Source organism: Pleurodeles waltl, chromosome 10 (assembly GCF_031143425.1).
Source record: "Pleurodeles waltl isolate 20211129_DDA chromosome 10, aPleWal1.hap1.20221129, whole genome shotgun sequence".
Taxonomy (NCBI): Eukaryota; Metazoa; Chordata; class Amphibia; order Caudata; family Salamandridae; genus Pleurodeles; species Pleurodeles waltl.
Genome location: NC_090449.1, coordinates 491,981,569 through 492,006,468, shown reverse-complemented (window position 1 = coordinate 492,006,468; position 24,900 = coordinate 491,981,569). Strand labels below are relative to the sequence as shown.

The 24,900-nt window shown below is 43.8% G+C and overlaps 1 protein-coding gene across 1 annotated transcript in view; it reads right to left on the bottom strand.

Annotated features, from left to right (window-relative positions):
* The window catches only part of LOC138261650 (uncharacterized), a 174,645-nt gene that overhangs the window by 37,825 nt on the left and 111,920 nt on the right, over nt 1–24,900 (bottom strand). Inside the window, exon 3 of the mRNA XM_069210819.1 lies at nt 13,073–13,198. Within this exon, the coding sequence (XP_069066920.1) occupies nt 13,073–13,198 (126 nt within the window). The remainder of the gene's footprint in view (nt 1–13,072; nt 13,199–24,900) is intronic.

Here is a 24,900-nt window from a genome sequence, read left to right as displayed (position 1 = left end):
ACATCTGAACAATTCTATTGTTTATTCCCAACTACTGGCAAGTCCAGCACTTACGTTCAAGACCTTGGTTACTCCAGGATCAGGTGTTTTTTAGGCTGATGGTGAATGAAGGACAATTTAATGTTGAAGTGCTGACTGCCTCTTGAAGTATTTCGAAAGTGATACTGTGGCAAAAGTATTGTTTTTGAAGCACTACAGAGGGGCAGTGAACAAATTAAGAAAATGCACAATTTTATTTATATAAGTTTGCTACTAAAAAACAAAGTCACAAGGATAATGTTAAGAAGGCTTATTCCTATTGTCTTAACCGTGTTTTCGCGTATCGGACTGGAGTTGAAATCAAGTGCCTTTTTGAGCGTCCTGAATATTTTGTCTTGTTTAGTAAATAAAGCATGTTTATTCAATTGGGGCTCTTGATTGACAGTGTTGCATATGGTGGGTCCCTACAAGAAGAATATTCACTGCTGTAGAAACCCTCATCTTTAAACAAACGGCATCCTAAATGAAGGATGCATATGGGATATGAGTGAATCTAGATAGCCTATTGCTTTAGACTCCTAGAAAAGTACTCAATATGTATTTGAGTTGCAGTGAACCCATTAACGTAGGCACAAGGCACCACAGGAGAAGGATTTAGCAGGAAGTCCGTATCTTTAGTCACTAGTTATTCCCATTGCTTTAGAAACTAGATATTTAAAAGTATTACAGTTGAAGAAAACTACTGCTATAAGCATTCGTATCATGAGAGACAAAACGTGAGTTTGGTAAACCCATTGCTATCAGCGAGTGTACGCACAATGGCAGGATGGGGAACAGATTGTAAGAAAGCCAGTTCTGTTTATACACAATGCCTTAAGCAAAAGATTAGAATGAAATCGCCAGTTCTTTTAGGTATGCGCACCATACCCAATGGAAGGTATGACAGTATGTTACTGCTGAAGGACATCTGGCCAAAACAAAAAATTCTGGTACTTTTGCAGGCACGAGAAATCAACATTATTGCCAACAGGAACTCAGTTTCTGAGCGGCAAGTAAGGGCTGGATCAATTTGTATTAACAAGACTGAAAAACAGACAGTGACCATGTCAAGACTGAAAACTTAACTGACCTACTTCTTCAATTAGAAGCTAAATCCACAGAAGATGGAATTCATTCTACACAAAGACAGCATGTAGACTAATATGCATTGATTCCTTTTATTGAGATCTCAGATTAGCTATTAAGAAACACTCAGTGCAGATAATTTTGAATTTGGCTTCCAGAGCTTCAGAAATTTTATTGGAATTTTTCAATCACTTCCCACAGCTGCTTAGGATCTTGCTCAGTCCTCAGGTTAAGACTTCTGATGTTCTGAACAAGTTATTTCTGCTAATTTCTTGGGAGGATTTCCAGTGAAGGTGGCAAGACGAAGGATTGCCACAGTAGTCTTCATTCTGTAAATAGCAGGCTTGGGCTGCAGGAACCAACAAATGATATAAATACACCTGAAGAAGGTGATGAAGGGTATCTCAAGCTCGTGTGGAAGGAGATAAATCATGGCTTTCATCATAGGTGGCTAACAAGGATTTGGCCCATATAATAGGTAATTCGTTTAGACTGGGTATTTCTGCAGGACATTCCCTAGCAGCAGGAATGTAGGTGGTGAGTAGCCATTGCTATGTAAATCTGTCAAGGGTATCAATGTGTACAAACCATCAGGTTCTCAATATCCATAATTGTGGATTGTAAATACCATTTTATTCCTCATTTAGCATGGCTCTCTAATGATAGCACCATGAAGAAGAATCAGTCAGTAAATGTTACTGCGCTGCTTTGCTTGATCTCGAGTAAGAGGATGTCTGATTTTGTACACTGGAATTGGAATAACATTTACTGAGGATGGGATGACATACACACTTTTTAATGAAAACTTAGGTTCTAACCATGTGTTTCCCGCGTCAACCACAACTTTGTATAGCTTGTTGCTGCAAAACGTAGGAGGATGACAGCAAGAAAGTTTAAACCATGACGGGGCTAAACAGCTTTTGACTTCTTTTACGCTGCTATTTGTTAGAATTGGAAAACGTAATATTTGCTGCTGTCCTTAATGAATCTGAAACGTTTCCTCGTGGCCTTGAAGGAATTTGACACCCTACACTACAGCAGGTGATTTTTCACAAAGTTTGTTACAGTAGAAGACTCCGCAAGGAGGCAGCACAAAGTCACATGCTAATATGGCACACAATAATAGGTTGAAGCAGAATACTCATTATGGAAAAATTTTCTGAACGAAGAAGAACTGTTGGGTGCCAAAGGCATGATTAAGGGGCCCTGAAAACGACATATGTAACCTATATCTACAAATAAATACAATTAGAGAAATGTAGTTTAAAGCATTGTATGATAAATAAGGCAAAGATATTAATATACACAGTAAGAAATCAAAATAATTTTACTGCCAGACTGATTACATCTTTTAACACTCTGAGAGTTCTACACAAAACTTACATTTATCTGTGGAAATGGTGAAATTATGTGTGTCCATTGTGCTGATCTTCTGATTGCACACAAAAAGGTGTACTGAGTTCCTGTTGTGGTCAAACCAAGAAGAACAAAAATCAAATAAGAGGACATGTGTGTCCTTTCAACTAATGATCTAGTTTATTCCCTTCAGTAATACACAGAGGATGTCCTATCTAACTGCAGATTCTTCACCTTAAGAACGTCCCCATGGGGCACACTGGATCGGGGGAATTTCTCATTAGTGCTCCACTGTCACCTGCCAATGGACGGCTCTGCGGTGACTGTTCTTTCCACCCTGGAGCAGAGGTGGAGCAAAACCAGCTATAAGCGCCACCCTTGTGCAGTGACATCAGTTTCTTAATCTTTCTCCTTCCTCGCCCTGGACAAGGAGCACTAGGACAAAACTTTCAGGTGACAGTGTACCACAACGTAACTTGGAACCCTATAACAATTTCCAGGAGTCCACTTCACAGAACTAGGAGGTTGGAGGGCACAGAGGTATAAATGGTAAGATAAAGTATCTACCAGAAAGAGCATCATCAAAGGTAAGTAACTTGTTTTTCTGATTAATACTTCTAATCACATTATCTGCACCTTAAGAATAGAAACAATTGCAGTACCTCCCAAATGTGGAGGGTTAGAGAAGTGGACTCAGATCAGAAAGTCTAGCAGGATTGGTGGGCAATATGGCTCTTTCGTCAGGCTGGTTGTCAAGACAGTGTTTTGTGACAGTGTATCAACACTCACGTCACTTAACTGGCATCCCCATGACTAATACAGTTACAGCTTCCTTGGCCCTGGTGTAATGAGAACACACACATTCAGGTGGTTTCTTTTTGGTCACTGCATTGTAGATTTTAATGCACAGGGCTATCTGTCTTGACAAGGTTATTCTGTGCGCCATGTTCCACTTCTTTACTGCATAAAATCCTACAAAGTACTGGTCATCCACAAGCTGCCCCCTTGTGGGGTGTCAATGTAAATGTTTAATGCCCTTTTATGGTCGAGCCGCTGGAACCTTTGCACCAAAAGCACCTGCAGTTCACTCATGTGGTGAGCATAGGTGATGGCACATAGAAAGACTGTTTGGATCTGGAGCATCAGCATTCAGTGTCCAGCTGTGCACTGGCTCAACGATAAAACCAACACCACCACAGTAAAAGCTTTGACATGCAGAAAATCGGTATCATGAGCTCCACACCAGGCAACAAACCTAGCCATTTGGAGTGCAAACGCTCATGCTCAGTAGCTCGAATGAGCATCTGATCAGAAACACTTGATTTCCTGCTCCAGTTCAGGGCTGTTAAGGTGACTTGGGAATGGGCTGTCTTGAATTTTCTCAGTGCTCTAGGGAGGAGATGCTGTGCCAGGAAAACACACAGGAGACCCGGTCACATACAGAAAGGGTACAGGTAGATGATCTAAGGTTGTAGTTGAAAGTCGTGTTTCCTTTATTTGGGGTTCCTTTATTTTTGTTTATCGCATTTCACATAACGAGTGGTAATAATCCTTTTTCTCTTCTCTTCTTCTTAGGGTCCAATCTTCATGACCCTAAGAAGAAGAGGACGAAGCGCACCTCGGACGGAAGAGGAAAAAGGCACAGGTAAGTATTTTCATCCTTTTAAGCATTGGTATGAAATAGGGAGGGCTTGTGGGGGAAAACAACCACTTCTTCCTATCCCACCACTGTGTGCCATACTAAAGTAAGTAATCAAATCTAGGTGTGCCACCTGCCCCACCCACTTCTCAGAGGACTAGAGGTTTAAACTGGTGACCCCTCTGTAGGCCTAGCATTCTCAGTCCCATCATTTCCCAAACCCAAGCTGTCCCCAGTAATCTCCCACATACTTGGGCTAGCCACGTTCCTCTTGGATCATGGTGAGGCAGCTTTAGGTAATGGTGGCCTCCAGGCTTTTTCTTTTAGTCTTCTTTCAACTTCTCGATTTCCTCTTCAGTGGGGACTTGCAGTGATGGGGTGTACCTCAAAGTTCGGCGTCTATACGAGCTTGCTTCCCCCCACTGGGTTCGTCCTTTCGAGGAGCGTGACTCTCCCGGTCCCATCAGTGTGTTTCTCTTCCAGGTTCATTCGTTAGGAGGCCAGGAAGAAAAGGGCTCTGTGTAGGAGACTGGCCCGGTTTGTAGTGGGTACCAAGGGGTACTTACACCTTGCACCAGGTCCAGGTATCCCTTATTAGAATAGAGGGGTGTCTAGCAGCTTAGGCTGATAGAAAAGGTAGCTTAGCAGAGCAGCTTAGGCTGAACTAGGAGACGAGTGAAGCTCCTACAGTACCACTAGTGTCATATGCACAATATCATAAGAAAACACAATACACAGATATACTAAAAATAAAGGTACTTTATTTTTATGACAATATGCCAAAGTATCTCAGTGAGTACCCTCAGTATGAGGATAGCAAATATACACAAGATATATGTACACAATACCAAAATATGCAGTAATAGCAATAGAAAACAGTGCAAACAATGTATAGTCACAATAGAATGCAATGGGGGCACATAGGGATGGGGCAACACAAACCATATACTCTAGAAGTGGAATGTGAACCATGAATGGACCCCAAACCTATGTGACCTTGTAGAGGGTCGCTGGGACTGTAAGAAAACAGTGAGGGTTAGAAAAATAGCCCACCCCAAGACCCTGAAAAGTGGGTGCAAATTGCACCTAAGTTCCCCAAAGAGCACAGAAGTCGTGATAGGGGAATTCTGCAAGGAAGACCAACACCAGCAATGCAACAACAATGGATTTCCAGACGAGAGTACCTGTGGAACAAGGGGACCAAGTCCAAGAGTCACGATCAAGTCGGGAGTGGGCAGATGCCCAGGAAATGCCAGCTGTGGGTGCAAAGAAGCTGCCACCGGATGGTAGAAGCTGTGGATTCTGCAAGAACGACAAGGGCTAGAGACTTCCCCTTTGGAGGATGGATGTCCCACGTCGTGAAGAGTCGTGCAGAGGTGTTTCCGTGCAGAAAGACCGCAAACAAGCTTGCTAGCTGCAAAGGTCGCGGTTAGGGTTTTTGGATGCTGCTGTGGCCCAGGAGGGACCAGGATGTCGCCAATTGCGTGAGGAGACAGAGGGGGCGCCCAGCAAGACAAAGAGCCCACTCAGAAGCAAGCAGCACCCGCAGAAGTGCCGGAACTGGCACTACGAAGTGGAGTGAACCGGAGCTCACCCGAAGTCACAAGAGAGGGTCCCACGACGCCGGAGGACAACTCAGGAGGTCGAGCACTGCAGGTTAGAGTGCCGGGGACCCAGGCTTGGCTGTGCACAAAGGAAATCCTGGAAGAGTGCACAGGAGCCGGAGTAGCTGCAAAACACGCGGTTCCCAGCAATGCAGTCTAGCGTGGGGAGGAAAGGACTTACCTCCACCAAACTTGGACTGAAGAGTCACTGGACTGTGGGAGTCATTTGGACAGAGTTGCTGAGTTCCAGGGACCTCGCTCGTCGTGCTGAGAGGAGACCCAGAGGACCGGTGATGCAGTTCTTTGGTGCCTGCGGTTGCAGAGGGAAGATTCCGTCGACCCACGGGAGATTTCTTCGGAGCTTCTATTGCAGAGAGGAGGCAGACTACCCCCACAGGATGCACCACCAGGAAAACAGTCGAGAAGGCGGCAGGATCAGCGTTACAAGGTCTCAGTAGTCGTCTTTGCTACTTTGTTGCAGTTTTGCAGGCTTCCAGCGCGGTCAGCAGTCGATTCCTTGGCAGAAGGTGAAGAGAGAGATGCAGAGGAACTCCGATGAGCTCTTGAATTCATTATCTAAAGAATTCCCCAAAGCAGAGACCCTAAATAGCCAGAAAAGGAGGTTTGGCTACTTAGGAGAGAGGATAGGCTAGCAACACCTGAAGGAGCCTATCAGAAGGAGTCTCTGACGTCACCTGCTGGCCCTGGCCACTCAGAGCAGTCCAGTGTGCCAGCAGCACCTCTGTTTCCAAGATGGCAGAGGTCTGGAGCACACTGGAGGAGCTCTGGGCACCTCCCAGGGAAGGTGCAGGTCAGGGGAGTGGTCACTCCCCTTTCCTTTGTCCAGTTTCGCGCCAGAGCAGGGCTGGGGGATCCCTGAACCGGTGTAGACTGGCTTATGCAGAAATGGGCACCATCTGTGCCCATGAAAGCATTTCCACAGGCTGGGGGAGGCTACTCCTCCCCAGCCCTAACACCTTTTTCCAAAGGGAGAGGGTGTAACACCCTCTCTCTGAGGAAGTCCTTTGTTCTGCCTTCCTGGGCCAAGCCTGGCTGGACCCCAGGAGGGCAGAAACCTGTCTGAGGGGTTGGCAGCAGCAGCAGCAGCTGCAGTGAAACCCCGGGAAAGGTAGTTTGGCAGTACCCGGGTCTGAGCTAGAGACTCGGGGGTTAATGGAATTGTCTCCCCAATGCCAGAATGGCATTGGGGTGACAATTCCATGATCTTAGACATGTTACATGGCCATGTTCGGAGTTACCATTGTGACGCTATACATATGTTGTGACATATGTATAGTGCACGCGTGTAATGGTGTCCCCGCACTCACAAAGTCCGGGGAATTTGCCCTGAACAATGTGGGGGCACCTTGGCTAGTGCCAGGGTGCCCACACACTAAGTAACTTAGCACCCAACCTTTACCAGGTAAAGGTTAGACATATAGGTGACTTCTAAGTTACTTAAGTGCAGTGGTAAATGGCTGTGAAATAACGTGGACGTTATTTCACTCAGGCTGCAAAGGCAGGCCTGTGTAAGAATTGCCAGAGCTCCCTATGGGTGGCAAAAGAAATGCTGCAGCCCATAGGGATCTCCTGGAACCCCAATACCCTGGGTACCTCAGTACCATATACTAGGGAATTGTAAGGGTGTTCCAGTATGCCAAAGTAAATTGGTGAAATTGGTCACTAGCCTGTTAGTGACAATTTGGAAAGAAATGAGAGAGCATAACCACTGAGGTTCTGGATAGCAGAGCCTCAGTGAGACAGTTAGTCATTACACAGGTAACACATACAGGGCACACTTATGAGCACTGGGGCTCTGGCTGGCAGGATCCCAGTGACACATACAACTAAAACAACATATATACAGTGAAATATGGGGGTAACATGCCAGGCAAGATGGTACTTTCCTACTCTCCGTCCCATCAGAGCCTAGTTCATGCCAGCCCTCCTCCTGTCTGGTTGCAGAAGCCTTAAAGGGACAGGCATCCCAGTTCTGGAAAAAGAACAAAGGGGCATCTTGTGGTGCATAAGTAGAGGGGAAGGGCCAGGGTATTGCCCCTCCCACGCCCCCATCACAGACCCGTGTCCCGTCACAGTTGGAATCCGTTTCTTAGTGACTTTCCTGGACGAAACTCACGGGTGCAGTAAAGGTGATGCTGCACATTCTGGCCAGTGGCAACCAGATCCTACTAAGACCAGATGTTCCATGCTACCTCGGTGGAGAGGCTATCCGAGATCCACCAGCTGACATCTCTTCTGCTCGTTTGCTCTGGCATTCAGAGACCCTGCTACATGGTTGGCTATGAGAAAGATGCTCTTCTGGGTCAGCCACTTCCATAAGAGTAGGGCCTTTCAGCACAGGACCCAGGAACCCACTCGACCCTGATTGTTGCAGGAAGTTATGGTTGTTATTTTGTCTGTGAAGACCTTTACCAGCATCCCGTTTATTGGACACCAAGAAGGCTTTTGGGGGCGGGGGTTAATGTATAGCTGGCACTCCACAGAAGAATACAGCCATCTAATCTCCACCTCTTTCAGGTGACCCCCAAACCCCAGCCCAGCAATGACATGTCTGCCACAACCAGTAAGTCTAGGTGAGGAAGAAGAGTAGCCTGCTGCAGGTCAGGTTGGTGTTTGTCACTACAGAAGATCCTGATACATCTTACGCTAGATCGGAGCCAAAGAACCAGCCCTGATGCTTGGTCCACTGAAAACTGAAGTTGAATTGCAGCACCCGCATTGGCCACCTGACGTTAAGAACTAGGAAGATGCACAAGGCTAAGAGTCCAAGAAGTCTCACAGCCATCCTCAATGAGACTCAGGGTTGAGCTAGAAACATTAGGATCATATCCTGAATGTCCACGACTCGCTGAGGCAGTGGAAAGGCTTTGAACAAAACTGTGTTCAGGACAACCCAAAGAAAGGGAATCCACTGCGGGGGCACAGGTGGGACTTTAGCTCACCGATAGAAAACCCCAAATATGTCAGTAATTCATCCAGAGGTGGTCTACAACTGACTGCAGCAAGGCCGCCTTGAGCAGCCAGTCACTGATATATGGAAACCAATATATCATCCCCTCCAAAAGTTGGGCAATGACAACCATCACTTTCGTGAACACCTGAGGGGCTGCGGTAAGGCAGAAGGGAAGTACAGTAAAGTGAAAGTCTCCTGGGTCCAGAGCATAAGGAATGTGGGACAAGGTAAGCATACTCAATTTGTATTGCAGAAGAAAAACATTCAGTGGACAGAGGTCTGGCAAGGGACTGAGGCCTCTTTCTACTTCAGTAGGAGTCTCTAAAGCTTGAACCCTTGGCCAGCAGAAGGTCAACATCTTGCAACAAGATTGCAGAATGGTCCGCTGAGAGTCATTCTGATGTGGAGGGAGACACAGGGTGAGGGAAAATATCAGAAATAATGGTTCTTCAACTGGGTAGGAAATTATGTTTCCTGCCACCTACAGGCTGAACATGGGTCTGCAAAGGCAACATAAAACTGCTTGGCAGGCAGTACAGCTAGAGAAGAATGTGCAGAGGAGAGCTGCCCCTGCTGGTGTGAATAGCCTCAGCACCTCACAACATCTGCCCAAAAAAGACTGGAAAGCTGCTGCATGTGGTGGGAAGGCTGGTGTTGTAAACATGTTAAACTGTTGGTGGAACTGCTTTCTAAGCACTATACTGGTGCCAACAACCATGCTAACAAAGTCTAGGGTGTCCAAACCAGCATGCAAGTCATACTTCTGCCATGTCTTAGCCATCATGCATTGTTTGCGCCAGCAAGGTGCTCAGGTCTTCTGGGACATCAGGAAAGATTTTGCTGGCCATGTGCAATAAAGCACAGGTGTACCTGCTCAGAAGGATTTTAAGAGCAAAAAGGCTGAAGAGAAAAATCTCTTACCAAAAGCATCAATATGTTTCAATTCTATAGCCAGAGGATTGGTCAGATAATCATTAGGAGAGACTTTACTTATCAACACCTGTACGACCAGGCTTTCAAGCTTAGTTAGAAAATCAGGATCTCCAGGGGTTGGCCTATGTCACCTGGCAACTGGTCGAATGACCCGAAGGCCAGAGCACAGCTTGACCAAAGAGGCCATAAAGATATCCATAAGAGTTTTGTGGAATGGCAATAATGATACAGACAAAGGCAGACCTGGTTGAAAGATCTCAGTTAACAAGTTTCCCTTGGTTCTAACAGTAGGTAACAGTAAGAGAGATAATGTTATGCTCACTTCTTTTCTGTTGCTGAGGTCTAACAAATTAATCTCCTTACAAAGCTACATTACAATTACACTGTGTTCATTTCCAATGCTCTTCCAGCAAATATGATTACATTTGGTCACATATCAACATTTTGAGTGATTCAATGTTATCATAGTGGATTGTGTCTTCCCAAGACAGATCTGCATAAAAAAGTAACAGTACATAGTAGCTGCTACATTTGTGTCCGTTTCATAATTCTGGTCTGAAGGTCGAGTTATTCTAATGTATTTAGAAGTTTTGTACAGCACAATGGTTTGCCTTTGTAACTTCAGTGCACAAAGAAATGAGATGAAACGGATTGACAGTATATATGGGGGTAGAGAGCAGCCTATTGTGGGAACTGATCAGCATTCTGAGGTCACTCCCACTGGTGTGGGCAAGGTCTGACAAAGGTCTGCTGAATAACTAAATACTAAGAATTTCTCAATTTGAAGGTAATCTGAAATGAAGCAAAGCTGTGGTCTTAATGGAGTTCAAGAGATTTTGGGGGTTCTACCCTCCAAGTATCTGTCTCCATGTTGGAATTTTAAGAAGGATTGCAGTTGGATTAACTGGGTAGAAGCTCATTTGAAATTCCTGGCTAGGATGTAACGCTGAACCAAACTTTTAAATTAGGTCCACACTTTGCTCACTAAGCTTCATGCATAAGCAGAGTTTTGCAATTTAATCAGTATTCCACAAAAAGCAAGGAAGAACTTTAAAGCCAGGATATGACAGGAGCATTGACATTCTGAATTTAGATCTCCTGACATCTGTTTAGCCCCTAGAACTCACTGACAATAAAAAGTGACTGAGTAGGTAAAGCGTATATTAATAGTGACCAGGTACTAACGTACCCTGTGGTCCAAGCAAAAATGGGTGCCTGAACTTAAAAACAATTAAGATATTCACAGAGCAAGCTAACATAATTCACATATATTAGTTGTGCAAAGGAGACAGCATTTAAATAGACAGATATGTTCACAATAGGTGTTATAATAAGTAGCCTCATTATCCCATATTCAAGACTTTAGATTTTAGCATGAGTGCCTAGTACCATAGTTTGGGTTTTAATCAAACTACTGCTCATCACTCACCTGCTATTCCTGGGTAATATACTTGAGAGGGCTAACACAACCAAACTGCATGTAAATATAAAGCACAATATCTTCCTCAAGCACCATCCATCAGGATTCATGTAGGACTAACAGAGATAGTGATTATGAAAGCGATCACTGAGCCACTCCAATTCCTGGGCATTAATGAGGAGTCTCCTCATGCTACTGGACTCATTAAGATACTTCAATACTGATGAAGAAGACCAGGCAATATCATAGTCCCTTTCTTCAAGAACAGGCAGTGAACTCTAGCATCATTTTATCTTGAAAGCAAAAAACTGAATTTATGTGGACTACAGACCACTTAAGCAGCAACATCGATAAGCTAGAAAGTGCTATGAAGACAGGCAAAATATAAGGCCTGATGCTGCCAAGCAGATTTAACTCCAACCCCAGTCTGAAAAGACAAGCAACCATCTGCCTGCCATTCGGGAAGAAAACATGAAGAAAATAAAACCTTAGGACACATATCTTCAAGCAACATCTCATCTTACGTAACCACATCATTCAGACACCAAACAACTAAGTAAGGGAGACCCAATGTCACTATCTAGTTCCTTTTACTTTATACTAGACTCTTGTATAGAGCTTTTTTGCATTTCTGCTAAGGTAGAGCTGTATCAGTATAGATTAATGGTAAGGGGAAAAAACACAAGAATTTGAGACTTCTGGCAATGGTTGTCATCCTGTTTATTGACTGCCTATGGGAAATAACATTTATTCATGCCACTTAAATTCATAATAGAATGCCAGGGACAGCTGACTGGCGAGCATACTTCTGCATTTTAAAAAGACAAGTATTTCATGATTTTAAGAGCTATTGTGGAAGTTACAGATGAATTCCTTAAGATGAAGCATGAGGACTATTTTGATTTGAGACCTGTATTAAGAGTACACATTGCAGGACGAATTATCTAACATCTCAGTTAATGGTCATAAATTTCAGAAAATTAGAAGTTTTTTTGTGGTGTTACTGAAAACTCTGAATTGGCATGCCCACTGAAAAGGAGTCAGTTAGACACATGATTATTATAACCCAACTTATAACTTTGAATACTGTGTATGGAATACTGAACTTACATAATTTTATGGACATGAAAAATATCTTTTTGGGTAGTAAGCAAGTACAAGCTTGGACTTTTCCTCTTAATCTGAACTTGCTTGGTTTTAGTATGAAGGACTGCATGTTATTATTGAAATGAAACGTGTTGCCTGTTTTTTTTAATGAAAAAGATCTGATGATATATTAAGAAGACCACCCCATTGTTGCAGAGGAATCTTCAATGGAATTGGTATACTACCAGCGTGGTTAGGAAGGCGTTCATAGCCTGGTTATGACTTTGGTGTCTGTAGATTGGATTCCTTGTGTTTTCACAATCACAATCTATGGACAACTTCAGCTTGTGTGACAGTGGCTTAAAAACACTAAGAATAAAAAGGAGTTATCATGGTTCTGATGCTTTTGCCCTTTGTGAACTTCCAGTGAACTATATATTTTGGTTTGAAATCACATGCTTGGCTTTCAAATGCTTGAATGAAAGGACACCTTCATATCCTTGGAAGAACATTGATGTTCCCCTTTGAAAGTAATGGGAAGCACTGAAAAATGTGAAATTAGCTTCCAAGGGGAAGAGGTGTCCCTTTGCCTAAGATCATTATCTAAAATGATGTTACATTTAGGATTCTGGCAGCCTCAATGGTTGCCTCCTTGACTTGCCTGCCAAAGACATGTCTAAATAAATTTAAAAACACCAGTGCCTGAACAGCCACACTAAGTGGTGTCTGTCTTGGCTACAGTCAAAAAAGATATACAATACTTGCCACTGGTATGCTCCACTGTAGAGATCATAGGAGTCCATTGGTTGCTTCAGGCATACTTGCCTAATCTCAGCACTGTGCCAGTAAACCACAGTCAGTGGTCTCAAAGTGCTAACCTTTAAATTTTTAGGGACTGTGAGTACAGAGAACAAGGTACTGTGCTTGAGCTTTTCCTTTGAATGAAGAAACCTTACCCTTGGCAGTAATCTCAAGCAGCTCCTGGTAGGATTCACTGGTTTTCCTTCGTTTGGCAGCACGTGGACAGGGTTCCTCCCCCCTTTCAATTTGGGACACAACTTCTGGCTTTGGAATCTGAAAACCTGAGAAAGGGAAAGATTAAAGATGTTTTTCATCTAGAATATGCTCACATCCAGCACATGAAAGGCACAACATATTAGCCAACTGACATTGCCCCCACCCCCCCACCCACTCATCAACCGACACTATCATTTAAAATTCAGTTTGCTCACCCTCAGTCTTTTCCGGTATTTCCTAAACATGGTACTACTTGCAGGATAAACAAATAGCTGGGAATATTTTATTCTGTTTACACCGTTTTTGTATAGGGCAGTATTATCAATTTGTTGGATTCATGATGCTGTTTGTGTGGAAGGTTTCTCAGTGTGCAGTCTTTTGTTTTTGGCCTGTCAGCTTTCCTAAAGAAGAGGGCTCTGTAAAAGTGGGTAAAGGGGGGAATTCCTATTGATTCCACTGTGAGTGTCATCAATGTTGTCTGCTGGTTGTAGAGTTTCCTAAGATGGGATCAGGTCTTTGCCCGTCCATTTAACCCATGTGAGTATTGCTGAGTTGTCTTTAGTTTATATATTTTAGCTATTCACATAGCACAGGCGTAATCACAAGGGCAATGGAGCACTTGAAATAGAACAAGATGGAAATGCAAACAACAAGTAATAGTTAAGAAGGGATTTGAGAAGGGAAGGGGAATCTAGGATTAGAACAGAAGAGGCAGTCTATACCAGAAGACATACAAGATCGGAAAATGGAGTAGATGAGTTGTATGTTTTTTCAAGAACAACAGGCGATTCAGCTTCATTCTGAGCTTACTAGGAATTAGGTTTTATTGCCTAGAAGCCAGACAGCAGAAAGCTTATTTAGTTGTTTTGCTTTTCCTTGTTGCAGAAATTTTGAAGAGGATGGTTTTGACTTGCAGATCTTTTGCCTCCTGTTGCGTGGAGTTCGTCTTGGAGGTAAGAAGGAAGGCAGTTGTAAGTCTTCCTTGAGGAATGCTCAGTAGGGACTGTTATATTATTTTTCTGAATCATACAAGTATTAGTCACAGTCTTAAGCATTTTTTGTGCATCTCTGGTTCCTACTCTATGGTCACACCTTACTGAACCCAGTTGTGATAAAGTGATTGATCAGGGATGATGCTGGTGAATTACTTGGTGCATAAGTCTGTGAAGGTGGGGCATGTTTGTGTCCCAGTGATATATCAATGAAGGAGAATAATACATTCTGCAAGATGGAGGCATGTAGAATGATAAATTCACGGGCACATGATGTTACTTTATTAAGCATTTTGTGGGGATAGATTTCAAGAGGGTGTGTAAGATATTGCCCCCATTAGTTGGGGTGCTTCAGTAGCAGATATGTGTATGTGGGATTGTAGCCAAGGCTGTGTGGGGGTAGACTAGACTCTTCAGTGTTGGGGGATTACAAGGTTGGCTTAGTTGAGAATTGCCCTATTCGGGCAGCCTACATATAAACTCACAGTGTGTTGGTCTCACATGAGCATTTAACTCACTTAGGCATCTTGCTAAATGTGCAGATTCAAGAGGTTGAAAAAAGGAGAGATAGCCATAAATAATGGAAGGTGAGTCAACATGAATCAGTTAAGCGTAATGATACTTTTGTAAACAGTGTGCAAAAACAGAGGCTTGTCTATCACACAATGTAAGGAAAGGGTGTCAGGCTTGAGGGTGTCCAAATGTGGATAGGGATGGTCAGTTTGGTAAGCAAGGGTTTTTAGTCTATGGTATGGAGACTGTGGAGTAGGCAAGACGAAACAAGGCAACGAGGTGCACTAAATATAGTCAGGTGGTCAAGGTTGAGGAAAGTGAGTGGGAGGTAACCAATTTAGATCAAAGTCATTTCATGCATTAGGTCTAGCCTTTGCTTAGCCCATGCTTGCTTTTTGTTAGGTGGGTAGCGGCTTGTGATAATGGGGCAGTCACCGGGGGTCGCTTGTCTTTCATGAGATGGTAGAGGCTTGTGATAACAAGGAAGCCTGCAGTGGATAGGGAGTGAGAACACTGATGAGTTTGGGGTCTGCAATGGATGTGCAAATGGAAACATTTGGGTTTTTTTAGCTAACAACAATGTTTATCGGGTGGAGAGGTAAAGTTTTGTAAATCCTAAGAGTGACTGTCATGAAGGGGGTTCGTAAAGAGTGAACACAAATGGGCTATTTCATGGGCAGGGGAGGGATAAGAAGACAGAAGCAAAATAATACACGATTAGTGTGTATGGGGAGTTGGTTTGCTGAGTCATTTTGGAAGCTGTCTTAGTTCAGATGGCCAGCACGCTGCCTAATGCTACAATATAACGCCTGACTGCCTTTCACAGTGAGTGGGGTTGTTCTTGAGTGATATATTAATGATTTACTCATGTTCTGCAGGCACAGGATGCAAATCTGGAGGTATGAGTGCATCGAAATAGGTTTCTGGAGGTGGGTGGGAATTCAGGTGAGTCGGGGGACTGGCTTTGCTAAGCAAGATGGGGAAAAAGAGGTAGGCAGGTGTCCATTGCAAGGGTAAATGGGGTGACAGGAAATGGGTGGGTAAGGTGGACTGGCAGGGAGCAGTATGGGTGATTAGGATTGATGTGTAAGTGTTGCGTGGTTGGAATGAAGGATAGTAGGGGTGTGTGTTCAAGGAAGGGTAAAGATTGTGTACTGAGGGTAGGGATGGGCGGTGATGTCATATGTCTGGGAGGATAGTTTGCCTTTCTGCTTCCTTGCAACTTAACCTTTTTGTGCAACTCCTTGTATCTATAGATATATATATGGAAAATGTCAGTTAACCAGTGTACATCTGTTCGTGGCATATTCCGCTGCAGATTCACATGCTATGCACAGTTCCTGCCATCTAGTGTTGGGCTCGGAGTGATACAAGTTGTTTTGCTTCGAAGAAGTATTTCGAGTCACGGGACCGAGTGGCTCCTCCTTTTCGGCTCCATTGCACATGGGCATCGACTCCATCTTAGATTGTTTTCCCGCAGAGGGTAAGGTAGGAGTGATAGAGTGAGAATAGAAAGATGTCCATGCAATGGGATAGAAATGTATGTACAAAGTTTAAGTCAAGGAATATTTATATACATATGTACAATTTCTAATTACAACTTAAACGGCTACAGGCTCCCAGGGAGGAGGGAGGGTGCATGTGAATGTGCAGCAGAACATGCCACGAACAGATGCACACTGGGTAAGTGACATTTTCCGTTCGGTGGCATGTGTAGCTGCAAATACACATGCTGTGCATAGACTACAAAGCAGTAATCCTCCCCAAAGCGGTGGTCAGCCTGTAGGAGTTGAAGCTGTTTGAAATAATGTTCTTAGTACAGCCTGTCCTACTGTGGCTTGTTGTGTTGCTAACATATCTACACAGTAATGCTTGGTAAAAGTATGAGGTGTGGACCAAGAGGCTGCCTTGCAAATCTCTGTCATTGGTATGTTTCCTAGAAAGGCCATTGTTGCTCCTTTTTTCTAGTGGAGTGTGACTTTGGTGTACTGAGTAGTTGCCTTTTAGCTTTCAGGCAACAAGTTTGTATACATTTCACTATCCATCTGGCTATGCCTTGTTTGGATATAGGGTTACCAGTATGGGGTTTCTGGAATGCGATGAACAACTGTTTAGTTTTACAAAATGCTTTTGTTCTGTCGATGTAATACATTAGAGCTCTTTTTATATCTAATGTATGCAGTGCTCTTTCTGCCACTGAGTCTGGCTGTGGGAAGAAGACTGGGAGTTCCACTGTCTGGTTTAAGTGAAACGGTGAAATGACTTTAGTAGAAATTTTGGGTTTGTGCGGAGAACAACTTTATGTTTGTGTACTTGTATAAAGGGTTCTTCAGTAGTGAAAGCCTGTATTTCACTAACTCTTCGTAATGAAGTGATTGCTACTAAAAATGTCACTTTCCAAGTTAAGAATTGGATCGGACAAGAGTGCATGGGTTCAAATGGTGGACCCATGAGTCGTGTAAGTACAATATTAAGATTCCACGAGGGCACCTGGAGTTCTTGGAGGTATGATTCGTTTTAGGCCTTCCATGAAGGCTTTAATGACTGGTATCCTAAACAGGGATTTTGTCTGTTTATTTTGCAAATAAGCCGAAATTGCAGTGAGGTGTATTTTGATGGATGAAAAAGCTAGATTTGCTTTTTGTAGGTGTAGTAAATAACCTATGGTGTCTTGTATGGACGCATCCAAAGGTGTGATGTGTTTTGCTTGGCAGTAGAAAACAAATATTTTCCATTTGTTAGCATAACACTGCCTGGTGGTAGGTTTTCTTGCCTGTTTAATGACTTCCATACACTCGTTTGGAAGATTCAGTTAGCCAAACTCTAAAATTTCAGAAGCCAGATTGCTAGATTGAGCATTGCTGGATTGGGGTGTCTGATCTGCTATTTGTGTTGCGTTAACAGATCTGGTCTGTTTGGAAGCTTGACGTGAGGTACTACTGAGAGGTCCAACAGTGTGGTGTACCATGGTTGGCGTGCCCACATTGGTGCTATAAGTACTAGTTTGAGTTTGTTTTGACGTAGTTTGTTGACTAGAAATGGAATGAGTGGGAGAGGGGGAAAAGTGTAAGCAAATATCCCCGACCAGTTGATCCATAGAGCCTTGGACTGAGGGTGTGGGTACCTGGACGTAATTTTTGGCATTTTTTCGTTTTGGTTTGTGGCGAACAGATCTATGTCTGGTGTCCCCCACTGACAAAAGTGTTTGTGTAGTACCTGGGAATGTATTTCCCACTCTCGAGTTTGCTGGTGATCCCGACTGAGGTTGTCTGCTGATTGATTGTGAAACCCTGGAATGTATTGAGCTATTAGGCGAATGTTGTGAATTGGCCAATGTCAAATTTTTTTGTGCTAGGAGGCAAAGTTGCGATGAGTGTGTTCCCCCCGTTTAAGTAGTACATCGTTGTCATATTGTCTGTTTTGACAAGAATGTGTTTGTGAGCCAGAAGAGGTTGAAAGGCTCTTAGTGCTAGAAAGACTGCTAGCAGCTGTAAGTGATTTATGTGTAGCTGCTTTTGCTTGCTGTCCCACTGTCCCTTTATACTGTGATTGTTGAGGTGTGCTCCCCACCCAATCATTGATGCGTCTGTAGTCAGAATGGCTTGAGGCACAGGGTCTTGAAAAGGCCGCACTTTTTTTAAATTTGTGAGATTCCACCACTGAAGCGAATAGTGTGTTTGGTGGTCATTCAACACTAGATCTTGGAGATGACCCTGTGCCTGCGACCACTGTTTTGCAAGGCACTGTTGTAAGGGCTGCATGTGTAACCGTGCGTTTGGGACAACTGCGATGCATGATGCCATCATGCCTAGGAGTTATATCACAAATCGGACTGTGTAGTGCTGATTTGGTTGTACTGTTGGCACCATGGTGTGGAATGATTGCACCCTCTGTGGGCTTGGACTTGCAATTGCCTTTTGAGTGTAGCTCCCAAGGATTGCTGAATTTGGGATGGTTGCAAGTGTGATTTTTTATAATTTATCGAAAACCCTAGTGTGTGTAGGGTATCTATTACATAACATGTGTGATGTTGACACTGTTTTTGAGTGTTGGCCTTTATTAGCCAATCGTCGAGATATGGGAATACATGCATGTGTTGTCTCCTTATGTATGCTGCTACTACGGCAAGGCATTTTGTAAATACTCACGGGGCTGTTATCCCGAAGGGTAATACATTCAACTGGTAATGTTTTCCTTGTATAACAAATCTGAGGTATTTTCTGTGAGCTAGATGGATGGGTATGTGAAAATACGCATCTTTTAAATCCAGTGTTGACATGTATTCTCCTGTTTCAGTAATGGGACTACATCTTGTAGTGTCACCATGTGAAAGTGTTCTGATTGAATGTATAGGTTGAGAGTCCTGAGATCTAATATTGTCCTTAGCATTTTGTCCTTTTTGGGAATGAAGAAGTACAGGGAATATACCCATGTTCCTTTTTGTTGATGAGGTACTAGTTCTATGGCTTGTTTTGTTAATAGTGCCTGCACCTCTGTTTGTAACATTGCTAGATGTTGCGATGATAGTTTGTGCGCTTTTGGGGGAATATCTGGAGGAAAATGTGTGACTTCTTTGCAGTAACCATGTTGGATAACTGATAGTACCCATGTGTCTGTTGTGATATTTGACCATTGATTGTGGAACATTTTCAGTCTTCCTCCCACAGGGGATGTGTTTTAGGGGAAGGTGATGGCAAAGTCACTGCTTGTTGTTAGTGGCTTGCTTTTTTGATTGGAATTTTCCCCTCGATTTGGGAAACTGACCTCTGAAAGACCCTCGAAACCTCCCCTCTTTGATACTGTGATTGGTATTAGGGCTTTGTTTGTGAGGTGGATGGTTCTGATGGCTGTGGCCTGAACCCCCCCATACTGCGGCAGCTTCCTAAATGTCCCTCTGTATTGGGATGAGTAAAGCGCTCCCATCGCTTTGGCTGTGTCAGTATCCTTTTTCATTTTTTCTATGGCTGTGTCCACCTGTGTGCCGAATAACTGTTGTTGGTTGAATGGCATGTTGAGGACTGCCTGTTGAATCTCAGGTTTAAAACCTGATGATATGAGCCATGCATGGCGTCTAATGGTAACTGCCGTATTTATTGTTCTTGCAGCCGTATCAGCTGAATCTAACGTTGACCTTATCTGGTTATTCATTATTGCTTGTCCCTCCTCTACTAACTGCTGAGCTCTTTTTGGGTATTCTTTGTGGAGATGTTGAATAATGTCCTTCATCTCATCCCAATGAGCCCCGTCATATCTTGCGAGGAGGGCTTGTGAGTTTGCTATGTGCCACTGATTGGCTGCTTGTGACGCTACCCTCTTTCCAGCTGCATCAAACATTTTACTTTCCTTATCTGGAGGGGGTGCATCTCCAGAGGACTGCGAGTTGGCCCTTTTCCTCGCCGCGCTGACCACTACCGAATTTGGGAGCAGCTGTTGCGTGATAAATACCAGGTCAGAAGGTGGTGGTGGTGGTTTATACTTCTTTTCTACCCTTGGGGTTATGGCCCTTCCCTGAGCATGGGTACAATTTGGTATGTTGTGTGTGTTGGGGACAATGTATTAAAAAGAAAGTCGTCCTCTAGTGGTTTGGTGTGCATGCTTACATTGTGGAAAGGTGCAGCCCTAGCCAAAACCTGTTTGTAGGAGGTGCTGTCTTCAAGTGGAGAGGGTTTAGACGGATAGCACTCTGGGCTGTTGTGTGACACAGGGTTATCATAAAGATCCCACGGGTCTATGTCTTGATGTGACTGCACAGTGTGTGTGGGTGACTGTGCAGTAGGTGTAGCAGGTGGAGAAACAGTTCTTTGAGGAGAATGAGGAGGATATTGTGCTGGGGAAAACTGGTGTGGCAGAGATTGCTCTCTTGGCACTTTAGCCTTTAGCTGATCAGTGTCCAAACGTCCTTGGAAAGCCAGCTTTCTTTTAAATTTGAGGGGAGGTGCTGTGAGGATCTTGCCAGTATCCTTGTGGATCTGTATCCTGGCCTGTCTGTCATCAAATTCCTCCATTTGTTGAAGTTCTTCCTCAAATCAATGGCTTTCTTTAAAGCTGTTTAGAAAGTCCATGTTCCTCAGTATATGAATATTTTTTCGGCTCCTAAGCCGTTTATTTCAGTACCGAAATGCCCAGGGTGATAGTAGGCCTTGGTTCGGAAAGAGACTTTCAGGGTCTCGACTCGACCGGTATCAATTTTTTTTCAGAGACTGAGTCTCGACTCGAGTCTGAAGACTTCGATGCGGGTGTGGCCTTTTTCGGTGCCAAAGGTGTTGCTTGGTCATTGCTTGATTTTTTTCCGGGTGGAGCCATGGCCTTCCGGTAGTGGCGTCCCTGAGGCCTTTTGTTTGGTCTGGGTCGGGGCAGGCGTACTCACGTGCTGGCCTGCTGTCGGTGGTCAGTAGATGTCGGATTCGTCCAAATCGGATCCTTGAACGGAGATGGCAGTGTGGATCATTCCCTCTTCTTCCGCGTCGAGGTGTTCGGTGCTCTTGGACACCATTTGTACCCTTCTCGCTCTTCGATCCCTCAAGGTCTTCTTGGAACAGAAGGACCTGCAGCCCTCACAAGTATCCTCTTGGTGATCTGGTGACAAACACAGATTACAGACCCAATGTTGATCCATGTAGGGATACTTTGTGTGGCACCAAGGGCAGAATCGAAACGGGGTCCGGTCCATGAGGCTTCGACGCTTCTTGAGGTCCGGCCAACCAGGCCCAGGTTGGGCACAGGTGCCCCGAAGGGCAACCAAAGGTGTGTCCCCGCCGGTACCGAGGTTTTCCGAATCGAACAGCCTGAGTGAAGAGGAACACGTCCGAACCCGATGGCGGAAAGCAAACAATCTAAGATGGAGTCGATGCCTATGCGCAATGGAGCCACTCGGTCCCGTGACTCGAAAAGACTTCTTCGAAGAAAAACAACTTGTAACACTCAGAGCCCAACACTAGATGGCAGTAACTGTGCATAGCATGTGTATCTGCAGCTACACATGCCACTGAACATTTATATCTCTCCCTCCCACCAAGTATCTTTGCCACCTGCAGAACACTCAACAATTTGCACAGTGAATTGGTCATCATTTAAGGTGAGATAATCCCTTGGTTAGCCACCATGTCAGCACTTAGTCTGCTATCAACTGAACGTCAATTTCCTATAGAAAATTACAGAAACCGAACTACTTTGCTTGACATCTGTATACTGAAATGTTATACTACTCAACGTACTCTTCTATATAAATACTTAGTCTTTGGGTTACAGACAAGCGTTAAAAAGCCAATGAGTCAACACCCTTTGCGATTCAGAGTTCAAAGAAGACCGTGCCTCTCACCATGGAAAAGGGGTGGAATATGCTCAAAATTTTAAACCTTTCCTTTTCTTACAAGTGCCAAAGCCTGGATTAGACAGCAATTTAACTACTAGACTGCTTCTTCCCCCTACGTCCTTGCAGACCACTCTGGCAGAATTACAATATAATTATAATTAACTAAATGTACTAAAAAGGTATGCAGATTGTCAACTTTAAGTTCATCTGTGTACGTCCACAAAATGAGATTATGGCGTTAAGCATGAGGTATACATATGTGTTGTGACGAGTTAGCTCTTCCTAGGATGGATTCCTCTTCATGCCACAGAACTAATCTACATTTAATTTTGTTTCTTTCAAAGTCTGAGATTCGGTTTAAAGATGGATAAAATATTAAAGAGATAAACGCACAGTGGGAAGTATGGATTTACTATTCTTAACTCCATAAATACATACATTTATTTAAGATACATATGCGTGGAAGTAGGTATGGAAAATCTATACATACTTACCTTTCCATATCTTAGCACAGGATATTCTGGTCATGATATTGGTATATTCGATATTCGTCCATGTGTCAGCAAATAGTCAATTCAGCATACGTTCTAGAGCAGGCTGCCTGCATTACAGTCAATCCATAAGAGTGAAGTTCCGAAAGAGTACATCCGAAAATTAACAATTTGTGTATCCTTCTATTAGTACTCTGGAACATTTTTGTGACTCCTGAATAGGCAAAAATAATCTACACAAATTGTAGGTTTTTTTTTGTTTTGAACTTTCTTAATCCGTCCCCTACTGGGATTGGATCATCTCAAGTAATCACAGCTTGATATTTTTGTAACTCTTCTGGCTCATGGTTCAAGTGTTTATTTTGTCTTGAAGCTGCACAGCTTCCAATGCCCCAATCCATATGCTATGCTCCATATTGCTCTGAACAGTTCCCCCCAACAAGAAAATCTAATTTACCTTACTTACATCTTCTTCCTGCAGCTGTGCTTGGTTGTGTAGAGTTATTCTCCACAAACAATGTACTCTTTGCAAGAAGGCACATGTATGCCCTGTCTTACTTGATGGTGTAAAACAGAGGCACGCATCTGCTCCAACAGCAGCTTTTACTCTTATTTTTTAAATATATTTATGTGTAAATGAAAAATCTGAAACTCTGCACAGCAGATGGCATGAAGCAAAACTGTTAACTAGATCACCGATGGAGGTAACTGTGATGAATAGCACAAACAGAACACAATAGACATAATTTGTGTTATAAATATTTACACTTTTTATTTTGCAGGCACAAAAAGATCAAGCAATTTGCTTCAGAGTTTAGAACCTAGGTCTAAATAGTCAAATGTGGGCGACTTAGCTACATCACCATATCTCTTCAATGGATCCCAACACTGGTGATTGTGGTTTGAGATAACGGTTCAACATCTGAAAATGTTTAATTGTTGTCAACATTTAGGATTATCCATGAGTGTGCCTGCTTTAGTGCATTTTGTGCACTTTTAAAGTGCGTCGGAGTGTAGCTGTGGTCATCCATCACACTTCCTGTAGACACTTTCTGAGATATGGTCCTGAGCATCCCAAAAATATCCTGACCTCTATAACATAGAAAAGCAATATAATAGTTAACTGTAAAGAAGTTTAGTTTCCTGGTAGTATAGCCATCAGCTTACCACCCAGAACATGTCACATACAAACATTTAATATGTTGCATTAGCTAAATCTCCATGAATCACCAAGGGACAGTTCAGTTGGTGGAACAAGTTATAACAAGCATTGGTAAAGCCAACAGCTCTTGCCTATGAAAGAGCTATTGGCTTTGCCAATGTGTTTTAGTCATTTTGTAATCCAGCGTCACTGCTGTTCTGCATAGCTAAGCGTTTGTGGCATAGAAGGTGGTGGCATAGTTTTGCAGAGTGGCGTGGCATAGCATACATTGGCGTGGTGTGGCATGGTGTAGAGTGGAGTGTCATGGAGGGTCAAAGAGTGGAAGGTCGCGGAGTAGAGGGTCATGAGATGGAGTGGAGGGTCGTGGAGTGGACTAGGCTGTTGCAGTAAGGAGTAGAATGGAGTACAGTAGAGCAGTGGTTCCCAACCTGGAGTAAAGTGGCGTACAGCAACAGATTGGGGTGGTGTAGAGTTCATAGTTTGGAGTGTCCTAGATTGGAGTGGAGTAAAGTGGCATTGAGTATCAGGGAGTGTCATAGGGTGGAGTAGCATAAAGTGTCAAGGAGGATCGTAGAGTGAAGTAGTCTCTCGTAGAGTCAACTGACAGTGTCATGGACAGTAATGCAGGAAGGTACAGTGGAGGATCGTAGAGTTAACTAGCAGAGTGGAGTAGAACGGCTTTGAGTGAGGTGGCATTGAGTGCTGTTGAGTGCAGTGGCGCAGAGTGGATTCGAGTGGAATCAAGTGTAGAGGCATAGAGTGGAGTCACGTACTGTGGAATAAAGGGGTACAGAGTGTCACAGATTGGCGTTTCATAGGGTATCATAAATTGGAGTGGCAGAGTGTTATGGGGGTTCATAGAGTGGAGTCTCGTAGAGTGGAGTGTCAGAACGGTGTAGACTGGTGAAGTGTGCCATAGTGTAGAGTAGAGAAGAGTGTTGTAGAGCGGAGTATAGTAAAGTATCAGAACAGAGTAAAGTATCAGAGTAGAGAAAAGTGGTGTAGGATGTTGTAGAGTAGCACAGAATGTGGGGCATAAAGTGGCAGGACGAAGAGCAGAGTTAAGGGTTGTAGAGTAGAGTGGAGGGTTGTGGAGTGCCGCAAGGTGGAGTAGCATAGAGTGGAGTAGAATGCCAGAGGGTCATGGACGGCCGTCGAGAGGAGAGGCCTAGAATAGGGTAGTGTGACACTGTGGAGTAGATTGTCCTAGTGGAACATGGTGTTGTAGAATAGAGTTGAGTAGACTATAGTATTGTTTCACAGTGGAGGGGCGTAGGGAGGAGGGGCATAGAGTGTT